The sequence below is a fragment of the Trachypithecus francoisi genome, unplaced genomic scaffold (assembly GCF_009764315.1).
Source record: "Trachypithecus francoisi isolate TF-2019V2 unplaced genomic scaffold, Tfra_2.0 Lachesis_group10, whole genome shotgun sequence".
Taxonomy (NCBI): Eukaryota; Metazoa; Chordata; class Mammalia; order Primates; family Cercopithecidae; genus Trachypithecus; species Trachypithecus francoisi.
Genome location: NW_022681455.1, coordinates 4,873,757 through 4,886,042, shown reverse-complemented (window position 1 = coordinate 4,886,042; position 12,286 = coordinate 4,873,757). Strand labels below are relative to the sequence as shown.

Here is a 12,286-nt window from a genome sequence, read left to right as displayed (position 1 = left end):
ATTTCTATTTCTTCGCAAGTCTATTAGCTCAGATTTTTCAAAATTATGTTACTATTTTGGGTATACACACAGATGTTTTCAGTTTCATGTGCTTTCTTTTTCTTTTTTAACCATTTCTGGCCTTTCCATCTTACACTTTTCCTTCCATACCCTGTCAGTTAAGACTGCTTTCAGCTCTAGAGACCAGAAAATCTGACAGAGTGTGAATAAGCAAGGGAAGAAGATGAGGCAGAAGAGGCAAGCTCAGGCCAGTGTGCAAGCTTTTATTTCACCGCAGTGAGAAGCCAGTGGTAGGGTCTAAATGGGGATGCGGGGGTATATCATGTTTTTCATGTTTTTAAGAGATCGCTCTGGATGTTGAGTGGAGAATGGACTGTGGGAGGGCAAGAGAGGCAGCAGGGAAAAGGTTTGGAAGCAGTCTTGGGCAGCAGGCCAGTGAGTGACAAAGGTGGCTGAAACTGGCTGTAGAAAGGCAGAGAGTGAAAAGAGGCTGCAATCAGGGTGTGTGCTGCAGGGAGAGCCACAGGACTTGCTGTGGGATTACATGGCGGGTGAGAAGGAAAGAAGTCAGGGGTGAATCCTCGTACTAGAGTCATCTGGATACTCCGCTCAGGGAAGAGGCTCCACACCTAGGGGTTATCAGCAGCCAGAGAGGAGGACTTAAAGCTGCAAGACTCTGTGGGGTCACTCTTGAGAAGAGAGCAGCTAGTATCTCTCAGTACATTTCTCAGCTGATATTTACATAGATAAAATTTATTTTGCATCTTCAAAATATGCAACATTTTAAACTAAATGGTTTGCTGGAAAAGCTTCATGGTGCTTCCAAATACAATTGGTAGACCATCAGGATCATGCCAGTCACTTTGTGGAGTTTTGGAATGTTGACAAAGGAGAGGTACATCCATGATGTTTCAGTCTTGGGCCTGCTACCACATACAAAGCATCTGTCTGGTGACAACCACGTGAAACATGAGGTGACCAAGAAGCAATGCTTTAAGCCTTTTACATCTTAACATGTTATTCGTATCTGTTATTTGTAAAACATCTAGCTGCCATATTGTGATCTAGGAAATTAGTAGGGTTTTTTTATTGACTTGCCATGCCTTATAATTCTGCTGTTTAAAATAATGGGAGACGGGTTCTCATTAGGTTTTTCCTTGGAAAGAAAATGTGACATTTCAGTCATAGATTCCATTTTGACCTTTTTTTTTTTTTTTTTTTTTTTTGAGACGGAATCTAGCTCTGTCGCACAGCCTGGAAGTGTAGTGGCGAGATCTCGGCTTACTGCAACCTCTGCCTCCCAGGTTCCAGTGATTCTTCTGCTTCAGCCTCTTGAGTAGCTGGGATTACAGGCATGTGCCACCACACCCGGATAATTTTCGTATTTTTAGTAGACACAGCGTATTGCCATGTTGGCCAGGGTGGTCTTGAACTCCTGACCTCAGGCGATCCGCTCGCCTCGGCCTCCCAAATTGCTGGGTCTACAGGCGTGAGCCAAATCACTGATGTTTTTAATGGCAGATGACTTTCCAGCCTTGTCTTAGTTTAGTTTTGTTTTTTTTGAGAGGGGGTCTTACTATATTGCCCAGGGTGGTCTTGAACTCCTGAGTTCAAGGGATCCTCCCACCTCAGCCTGCCAAAGTGCTGGGCCTACAGGCGTGAGCCACGGTGCTTGGCCAGATTACTGATGTTTATAATGGCAGATGACTTTCCAGCCTTGTCTTATTTTTTTCCTTTTGGAGATGGGGTCTTACTATATTGCCCAGGGTGGTCTTGAATTCCTAAGCTCAAGTGATCCTCCCACCTCAGCCTCCCAAAGTGCTGGGATTACAGGTGACCTACTGTGACCAGCTTAGCTTTAAATTCTTAATTATTTACCTTATAAACTACTTAATTCCATTTCTTCCACATCTCATAGAAAAACTGATGCTCCAGGAAGATGTTTCACCAATATTCTGCTGCTTTGTATCCAGTCCGTGCAGAACTGGGGCTGTGCCTTCTCTAGTTTGAGAAGCATATAGTAACATACTTGATTTTGCCCTGAATCAGTAACGTACCGCATGCTGGGAGCCGCAGTCTCTTAACCGCTCCAAGCCCGTGACAGAAAAACTAAATGGAAAAATGACTTAGGAGAATTATCACTATTAAGCCCCAGAAACACCACATTGTTAAAACGGGTTCTGAAGGCTATTTAAAAGGGAAATCAATAGTAGTTTCAAAGGAGTCCTTTGAAAGGCAAAAATTGTGCTTTACCTTCCCGCACAAAGGTCCCTGATGTTTTGGGAAGGGCCGAGGCAAACCTTTAGTCCTGTTGGCCCGTGTTAATAATGGCCAAGAGGTCCCCAATGGGTAACAGAGTCCTGTGAAGCAAACAGTGTGAGAAGTCAGAAAAGCAGCTGGGTGTGGACCCCCAAAGCAGCTTAGGGGGTTACTTAACTGCGCGGCTACATTTCTTGACCACACACTAAAGGAACTGGGCCTTTCCATGCGATGTTTTCCTTTCATAACGGTGGCAGGAAGCGGTCCCCCTGAAGGGCCTGACCGAGGTATGTGCCGGCGCCAGGCCGGGGTCCAAGGGGCGCTCCGAGGCGGGGCCCATAGAGGGTTTAGGGCAGTTCCGAGGGATGGTGAGGACGGAGGAAAGGTGGCGTTGAAAAGGCAAGAGCCAGGTTCCCAGCGACTGGATATTTCCACTTGAGGCAGTGAATTCACATTTTCAGACACCCACCAGGGAGCTGCTTGCTGCGTACCCCACGCAGCAAGTTCTGTAAGAACTTCTCAGAAAGCCGGCGCCGCCAGTCCTACTCCACCGCCACCAGGGGCGCCCAGCAGCAGGTACGCGGCCGGGGGAAAGGGCGGGGCGGGGGAAGGGGCGGGGCCTGCCCTGCCAGCAAAGGCCGGGAGGACCTGGAACCCAGGAGAGCATGGCCACGCTGCGCCGGCTTCGGGAGGCGCCCCGGCACTTACTGGTTTGCGAGAAATCCAACTTCGGCAACCACAAGTCGCGCCACCGGCATCTTGTGCAGACGCACTACTATAACTACAGGGTGAGTCCGGTTGTCCCCGGCTTTTCGGGCCGTGCTCAATCCCTGCGTGCGAGAGAGGTTTAGGGACAGTGCGAGGCTTCGCGGGGCGGGGCCGCCGGCGGTGCGCGGAGGGGCGGGGGCCCTCGCCTGGCTTGCTGGGAGTTGTAGTCTCTTAACTACTGTAGGCCCGCGGTTTGCAGTGCTGCAGGACTACAACTCCCAGGATAGACAGGGCGTGGGGGCGGCACCCAGTCTGGAGGGAGCTGTGTCAGGGGCGTTCTGGCTGCTCACGCGGGTCAACCCGCCTAACGGGGAGTGGGTCCAGGGAGGGATTCGAGGTTCAGGGCTGGGACTGGAGAGTTACGATGGTGTGACGGCTGCGATGTGCAGCTGCCGGGCAGCCACGTGCACCTCGCTTTTTCACCAGATCAGGGCGGGTCTCGCGCCTCGGCCCCACCACTGCCTCTGTACCCAGCTTGAATCCCTCTCCCACCTGCACCACCTGCATACCTGTAGATCTCTCCGGAGCATTCTGCCTAGGCTCGGCCCAGGAAGCGACCTGATTTTCTAAATTGGTTGTGGGAACTAATGTGATATCTAGAAACTTCAAGAAACCAACCTTATAATGGGGGATTAAACATTTTACACTTTAAATGGATCAGCTTAATAACTCAGGTTTGACTGAGCAGTGTCTCAGAGATTTAAGTGATGACCTGATCAGTCAGAACAGGCTAGTGTTTGAGCCTTGGGACAGTGATGACTTTTACAGTGTGGCAACATTTGAAGCCTGTCCTGTTTTTAACACCTATTTTGGATGGAAAGCTCATCACAGCAGTCAGGGATGTATATCTTAACTCCCCTGTTGCACTTTTCTGTCTCGAAATTGGAAACATACAGGAGCACCATTGCTTGCACACAGCTTCTTAGTAATTGGATATCCATAAATTAATTCCTTATGCCCCGACAGACAGTTCATTTCCTTCCAGGATAACACCAGGGTAAGCAAATCAAGGGATATCCAACTATACTATATTTCCTTGAAAATAAAATGGTGAAAGGAACAGGACATAAAATATACAGTATTGCTAATTTGCAAAAGATAAAATGCAAGCAAGAGTTTTCCATTAAAAGTATTCTGTTCAGTCCCCTTCCTGTACTGTACGTTTGAATGCAGAAATGAAACACTTGAGTAGTCAGATTTCTCTTTGCCTGAGATAGGTAAGTTAACATAAGAGTTTTGTTGCCTGTGTTTTATGTTCCAGTGAAACTCGTGGAGAAATAACAACTTTCATGATCTTATTTCATTCCTAAAAACCTGGGTGTTCATCTTCATGGAAGTAAGACCTTGTTTGTGTTACGCATTCCAATAGGTTTCATTTCTCATTCCTGAATGTGGGATACTATCGGAAGAACTGAAAAATCTGGTCATGCAAACTGGACCCTATTACTTTGTGAAGAATTTACCTCTTCATGAATTAATAACACCCGAATTCATCAGTACCTTTATAAAGAAAGGTAAGAAAAACCTGAAATGGCTTTAAACAAGGCAAGATGAGGAAGTGTAGGTAGACCACATCACAATGTGGTCTAGGGCTGTTATTTTGTTTCGAACAGGACCTGTGGGACAGTCTGTGTGGTCAGGTGCACACACGCACTACCCCCCGCTCCCTGCTCTCATCCTGTTCTTTCTTGTGCCCTCTTTAGGTGGTGCTTTCTGATTGCAATTGCCCATTGCAATTGCCCACAAGTGTTGGATGTGGACGTTGTAACATGAGGGTATCCGTCTCCTTAAAATGAGGATTAATGGAGAGGAGAGACTTGCAATCTGTATTCAGATGCGCTGCTTTCGAGGAAGGGGCTGCAAGGACACTGTGCTGTGAGCAGCCCCACAGCAGCTGCCTCAGAGGGTTGGTCTCCGGATGCAGCCACAGCTACTGTTCACAGAGCAGAGTGCTCATTAGGGTCCAGTGTCTTCTGCTTAGATTTTGTAGCCATAACCCCTCTCTGCGCACCCCATTTCCACCCACATCTGCTGGGTTGGACTGGTTTGTTTCAGTTGTTTCCTGGGAGCCATTTGTTTGAAACTATTTCAGAGGGTATTTAGGGATTCCACCCACAGTACGTGAGTCACCTGTACAGTGGCCACATGCTTATCTTGTGGTAGCCCCCACATGTGTCCTCTCCAGTGAAGATATGAAGAATTCTAGTTACCAGTAGCTCCTCTCATTCTGACACTACTGGGGCTACTTATGAGCTGGGCATCTTGTCTGGTCTCATCACCATTATTCCTTTCATCTATTTTGAGGTCTGACACCACTCTGTCAATTACATGGACACTGGCTGTAGCAGGCACTGTTAAATATCTTACCAAATTTAACCCTTGCAACAATGTTATGAAGCAGGCCTATGATCCTCATTTAACAGGTGAGGAAACTGAGGCTTGGAGAGGTTGAGTAGCTTTTGAATCTTAACCTGGAACTCTGCCTCTAAGATGTGTATGTTTATCTAGAATTCTACTTTGTACCCCTCTCCATGCATCCCCAAAGGTCACATTCCATTCTGAGTCAATTTTTTGCTTGATGATAGTAAACTTGCACAAATAGACCCTTGGTTGGGGAGTGAACTAGCTGGAGCTTGGTCTTCTGCATGCTCCAGTTACCTTTAGCAGATGTTTGGTTTATTGAATGAACTGGAGCAGTGGTAGAAACTGACCTTTAAGTACCTGGAAGACAGGTTACCTTGTGAAAATAATCCACTAACATCTTGCAGGTGTAATTTCTTCTTTTAAATTTTTCGTCTGGACTTTCTCTTACAGGTTCTTGCTATGCACTAACATATAATACAAATATTGATGAAGATAATACAGTTGCCCTGCTACCAAATGGTAACGCTTATTTTTTCATCTTTCTTTAATTGTTAAAAAAAATACATACTGTTAAAAAAAAAAAAAAAGCCGGGCACAGTGGCTCATGCCTATAATCCCTGCACTTTGGGAGGCCAAAGCAGGTGGATCACCTGAGGTCAGGAGTTCAAGACCTGCCTGGCCAACATGGTGAAAGCCTGCCTCTACTAAAAATACAAAAATTAGCCAGCATGGTGGCGCACGCCTGTAGTCCCAGCTTGGGAGGCTGAGGCAGGATAATCACTTGAACCCAGGAGGCGGAGGGTGCAGTGAGCCAAGATCGTGCCACTGCACTCCAGCCTGGGTGACAGAGTGAGACTCTGTCTAAAAAAAAAAAAAAAAAGAAGATATTCAAAAGAATGAGTATACCATGACTTGTTTATTTCATCTTTAGTAGAAATTCAGATTATTTCTAATTTCATTATTATGAATAATATCCTTGCATGTATAATGTATAAATAATATCTGTGTTATAAGACATGTATACATATAAATATTCTTGTGATATAAATAAGATCCTTGTATGCAGTTTGGTACATCAATATCTAACTGCTCAATTTGCTTTGCTTTCTTTTAGTCAGACAATGTAAGTTCTATTTTTGGTATCTCTTATGGGAGTTATTATTTGATTTATAGGGAAATTAATTTTGTCACTGGATAAAGACACTTATGAAGAAACTGGACTTCAGGGTCATCCATCTCAGTTTTCTGGCAGAAAAATTATGAAATTTAGTAAGTATCATGTGTGCTCCATCTTTTTCTCAGAAGTCTGTAATCTTCTTTTGGCAATTTAAATTTAAATGTTTGAATTGCCTCTAATCTCTTTGTTCAGAAAAATGTGGCTTTTTAAAAAAGTCTACCAAACTTCTGGCTCGAGCTTCATAGAGGATAGGATGATGCTTTTAAGTTCATTTCTTTTCAGCTGTAGATGCGTTTGATAAAGATCATAGACTTGGACTGGTCAATTAAATGTATATGTTTTGGGTTAAAAATTCAAAGTAATTTAGGAAGCCTAGGCAGGCAGATCATGAGGGCAAGAGATTGAGACCATCCTGGCCAACATGGCGAAACCCTGTCTCTGCTAAAAATACAAAAATTAGCAGGGCGTGGTGGCAGGCTCCTGTACTCCCAGCTACTCGGGAGGCTGAGGCAGGAGAATCGCTTAAACCCAGGAGGAGGAGGTTGCGGTGAGCCAAGATCACAATCACTGCACTTCAGCCTGGCGACAGAGTGAGACTCCATCTCAAAAAAAAAAAAAAAGAATTCAAAGTACTGAACCCAAGATAGGAGTCTACAACTTATTCTTTTTTTTTTTTTTTTTTTGAGATGGAGTCTTGCTCTGTGCCCCAGGCTGGAGTGCAGTGGCACGATCTCGGCTCACTGCAAGCTCCGCCCCCCCGGGTTCACACCATTCTCCTGCCTCAGCCTCCTGAGTAGTTGGGACTACAGGTGCCCGCCACCACGCCCGGCTAATTTTCTTGTATTTTTAGTAGAGACGGGGTTTCACCGTGTTAGCCAGGATGGTCTCGATCTCCTGACCTTGTGATCTGCCCACCTCGGCCTCCCAAAGTGCTGGGATTACAGGCTTGAGCCACTGCGCCCGGCCTACAACTTATTCTTAATAAAGAATTTCCTTTGGCTTCCCCAGGTCTTTATGATTACTAGTAGAAATTCACCTATGAGTGAAGAGATGTTTTGCTGACAGTGTCTGGCTCGAACATCAATAGCTGAGGCTGCCACATCCATTAGTAGATTAAACCTGACCTCTCAAGGTCCTCTGCCCTTGGTCTTTGACCTAGGAAATATATACATTTAAAATGTCTGTTTTTGTTAGCTCTCAAGGTTAGAAGTGCCCACCAAAGGGATCTTTTTTATTTGGCAAACCAAAGGGAGTGGAAGAAGAATAAAATAATTTTACTATCCATAAAATTTCGCAAAATTCTGGTTTTTAAAAATATAGCACTTTTTCCATAGTATAAGCTGTATGTATATGAATGAAATATATATTCTTTTTTTCATTTTTAAAGTTGTTTCCATTGATTTGATGGAATTATCCTTAAACTTGGATTCTAAGAAGTATGAAAGAATATCTTGGTCCTTCAAAGAAAAGAAACCACTGAAATTTGATTTTCTTTTGGCTTGGCATAATACAGGTATGAAGAATAAATTGTGTAATGATACAGTGATTTTGAAATTAATTGTTAATTAAAGAGGAGTAATGGAGGATTGAATGGTGATTCAGTCTTATAGTCAAGGAATACTGTATATATATATAAAAATAGTATTAAGGAAACTAGCCCTTCTGACATCTCTGAAAACCATTGTTCAGGATTGTCTAGGCATGCAGGCCTTTCTGCCTGAGTCTTTTTGGGTTATACATAAATCCAGAAATCTTGAGAGTGGCTTTAGAGCAGCTAAATTTTATCTATTTCTCCCCTTTCCTCTCTCCAGCTTACCTTGAACAGTCTTGACTATAATATTTTTAAGTAGCACCAATTATAGTTATATACACAATCTGCTTATTTATTATCACAGGGCACTAACTCAGACCTACCATTAAATGTCAGATTAATTTGTAATAACTTTTAATTGATTAGGACACTAAATTTAGTTCGAAGTTTGCTATTCACCACACAGCGTAATCTGCTGAAAACGGCCACGTATGTTGCTTCTTTTAGAAGTGTATCTTTGGCCAAGATAATAATGGATCAAGACATCAGGACTTACGGTGTAGTGCTCTCTTTTGGAGGATAGGAAGCATGGTGGTCTGTTTTAGAAATAGACCCATCTGTCTGCTCCTCTTGGGAAGTGTCTGGCCACTGGGTGCTCCAAGTTGCTCCCATGAGCCCTAGGTCTGGCCTTGGGTGCCTCTCCTGTGGTAGACAGGAAAGAGGGCAGAAAGGCTTATTGAAGTTTCAGTTGTGTAAAGTCTTCTATGCGGATCATCCAGACATTGGGTTCCGAATAGCTTCCTGTTCCTAAAGCTCCTGTTTTAAGGATTTGTCAGGAACTGTGAAAGGTCTGAGATTTCCTCATACTTGCAGGCTAACAAGCTAGCCTGCCACAGTCTCAGGGATGCTGGCAGAAGACACGCAAGCCCTGGCTCAGAGACACAGGACTTAATTCCTCAGAGGAATAGCAGTAGCCAGAATATATCAGTCAGGGTTCTCCAGAGAGAAGGGACCAATTGGATGGATGGATGGATGGATGGATGGATGGATGGATGGATATTAGGGGAATTGATCAAATAACTGTGGAGGCTGAGGAGTCCCATGACAGGCTGTCTGCAAGTGGGAGACCCAGGGATGCTGGTAGCGTGGCTCAGTCCAAATATGAAGGCCTGAGAATCAGGAAAGAAGATGATATAATTCTCAGTCCAAGGCCGAAGCCTGACAATCTATGGATCTGCTGGTGCAAGCCCCAGAGTCCAAAGGCTAGAGAACCTGGAGTTCTGCTGTCCAAGGGCAGGGGAAGAAGGGAGTCCCAGCTGCAAGTGACAGTGAATTCACTTTTCCTCTGCCTTTTTGTTCTGTCTGATGCCCCAGCCGGGTAGATGGTGCACCCACAGTGAGGGCAGATCTTCCCACTCAGTCTACCCACTTACATGCCAGTCTCCCCCAGAAACTCCCTCACAGACACACCTAGAAATAAGGCTTTAGCAGCCATCTAGATAACCCTTCATCCAGTCAGGTTGACACCTACAGTTAACCATCACATCGAATATCACCGTTTGCACCAGTTCACCAAGTCCCATTTGCCAGAGTGACACCAAGCGATGCTGGCACATGCAGTAGGTTGCATTACAGGAGAGGAACCTGGAGTTTAAGAACTCCAGTCCTTTGTAAGGGGCAGTAAGCCTGCTGATCTCTGCCTGGAGAGAGGGAGGGTGACATTATTTCTATTATACTGGACGGTAAACAAGCCTGCCCTTTGCTGTGGAGGGAGTACTATGTCTGTCTTCCAAGGCCATTGGCTACACAAACATCCCTGAAAAGATACACTGGATTTTACTGGGTTTTCAGAGTCAAGTTTGGATGAGGTTCCATCACCATTCAGTTTCTCTTATTTTTCTTTAATAGAGATTGTGCAGATAAGCTTCTTCTCTCTGGAGTTCACTAATGTTATTCATACATCAGGAATGCTTTTGGTTTTAAGTGTGAAGTTGAAATTTTTTTATTAGCACAAACGGTGAAACTATTTTGGGTCTGATCAGAAACTATTGTGCTTTTCCAGGAAAGTGTGAAAAAAGATGAACATTTATAGAACTTGGGCAAAAGGAGCTGAAAGCAGCTTTAAATGATTTTAATTTGAATGCAGCTCTGCACAGCTTCCATCTTACTTATTCTTGCCACTCAAATGGGAATGGATGGGTTCAGGGATTCACTAAACTTGCTTACGATGGTCAAATGGATTCAGATGGCTTTGTGTGGTGTGTTTTTAAGGTTCAGAAGAATCAACAATGATGTCATATTTTTCCAAGTACCAAATTCAGGAGCATCAGCCAAAAGTAGCACTGAGCACAGTGAGAGATCTCCAGTGCCCGGTGCTGCAGAGCAGTGAGCTCGAGGGAACGCCGGAGGTGTCCTGCCAGGCTCTGGAGCTCTTTGACTGGCTTGGCGCCGTCTTCAGTAATGTCAACCTGTGGGTATCTGAACTCCCTGTGTCTTCTAGGGCTCTGGCCTGCTGCTTGTTTTTAATAGGAGTTTGATACTTTGGAAGGGATCATGTGATGGATATCAATGTGTTATCTCTCTCTTTTTTTTTTGGTGACAGAAATAATGAGCCTAATAATTTCATATCAACCTATTGCTGTCCTCAGCCAAGCACGGTGGTGGCAAAAGCTTATTTGTGTACAATCACTGGCTTCATACTTCCAGAGAAGATCTGTCTCCTATTGGAACATCTCTGGTGAGAACTCTTTGCCTTTTATATCGCTCATCATTGCTCTATAGAACAGTGTGTAAAATAGTATAGATTTTTCATTTTGGGAGGTAGTATATAAATAAAATGTACATTGAAAGGAAACTCAAATCCCTTATTGCAAAGACTGTACATTGAGTATAATCCTATTTAGTAAGCATATCTTCTCAATCTTCCCTTTTAAAATGTCACATTTAAGTCTTGAAGGTTTTCCTTTTTAAGCCCAACATCTCTTTTCACATTTATTGGTTTACTACTTTGATTTTCTTCGACAGGAAGGCTGGATAATAAAACTCTGGTGAATTATCCTGCAACCTTTCAGTTAACTGAGACTCTGAGAACAGTACTCTTAATAGGAGGGAAACTATCCTTAAACACCTGTGGGGTTTTTTGTTTTGGGTTCTTTTCCTCTTAAAGACCTCCCAGAATGAGGGTGGGAACAGTGAGGTTTGTTTTGTGTGTTGTATATTAGTTAGCCATTATGGAATTCACAGTGTGACATCAGGAATTTATCACACACTTCTTGATTTTCATAAATTAAAGCTAAGATCTAAGCTTTATTAGAGTATCAGAAATACTACTTATCCTGAATAAACTTTTTTAAAATACAGACATTCCTAACTCTCCCTGTTTAACAATTACCTTTTTTTCAGTCACTACTTTGATGAACTGAAGTTAGCGCCATGGGTTACATTGTCCGTTCAAGGCTTTGCAGACAGCCCTGTTTCTTGGGGAAAAAATGAGCATGGTTTTTGGAAAGGAGGAGAACATTTATATAACTTTGTGATTTTTAATAATCAAGACTATTGGCTTCAGATGGCTGTTGGGGCGAATGATCACTGTCCACCATAAAAAATACAAAATTAAAAATCACGTTTGCTTACGTTTATGCTTGCTTTCAGATTTCTTAATGGTAAAAGGTCTGTGTGTCCACTCAGGCTTGTGTGATGGTGACGTTTCTCAGATCAGCATTTGCTAGCATCCTGCGCTGCACCTGGGACCCATCTGTGATGGCGGCAGGGCCTGCTGTCCAATGAATAGCTCATAGCTGATTTCTCTCTGTCAACATAAGCACAAGGTTGTGGTTACTATGTGGTAGACTGGGCCAGGATGTCCAGGGACCGGGGGTATTGGTCCCCATCTCGCCCCATTGGATGAGATATATTTTGCTCATTACAACTTTTTCAGATAATAAAAAGAAGTCTCATCCTTACCAGGGCCAGTCCCTGTTGTAAGTGCTGTTTATATGTTACCATGTGAGATTCTCACACCAACCCTTTGAGGAAACTGAGGCACAGTGTGTAAATATGCTGCCGAAGTTACAGTGCTAGTGGACCTGAGACTTGATCTCAGGCCAGCCTAGTTCCCAAGTGTGTTCTCATGCTAATGCCTCTGGATCAGAGAGGAATCAGTGGATACTGTCAATTGTTACAGAACA

At 44.0% G+C, this 12,286-nt stretch overlaps 1 protein-coding gene and 1 long non-coding RNA gene across 4 annotated transcripts; one reads left to right on the top strand and one right to left on the bottom strand.

The window, feature by feature from the left end:
- Positions 1 to 205: 205 nt before the first annotated feature.
- On the bottom strand, positions 206 to 3,112 carry LOC117086657. Its single transcript, XR_004438513.1, has 3 exons — positions 2,968 to 3,112; positions 1,879 to 2,109; positions 206 to 948 (listed from the first exon to the last, which is right to left on the bottom strand). It is a non-coding gene; the product is annotated as an uncharacterized LOC117086657 (long non-coding RNA).
- RPP40 (ribonuclease P/MRP subunit p40) lies at positions 2,872 to 11,881 on the top strand. 3 transcript variants are annotated; one of them, XM_033216104.1, is made up of 8 exons: positions 2,872 to 3,047; positions 4,397 to 4,541; positions 5,842 to 5,910; positions 6,565 to 6,660; positions 7,956 to 8,081; positions 10,371 to 10,569; positions 10,702 to 10,836; positions 11,751 to 11,881. In XM_033216104.1, coding segments are annotated over exons 1-8 (894 nt in total). In that variant the 5' UTR covers positions 2,872 to 2,924; the 3' UTR covers positions 11,752 to 11,881. The 3 variants fall into 3 exon arrangements, with proteins under 3 accessions (XP_033071995.1, XP_033071993.1, XP_033071994.1); XM_033216102.1 differs by lacking the exon at positions 11,751 to 11,881 and adding an exon at positions 11,502 to 11,732; XM_033216103.1 differs by lacking the exons at positions 5,842 to 5,910; positions 11,751 to 11,881 and adding an exon at positions 11,502 to 11,732.
- Positions 11,882 to 12,286: the final 405 nt, after the last annotated feature.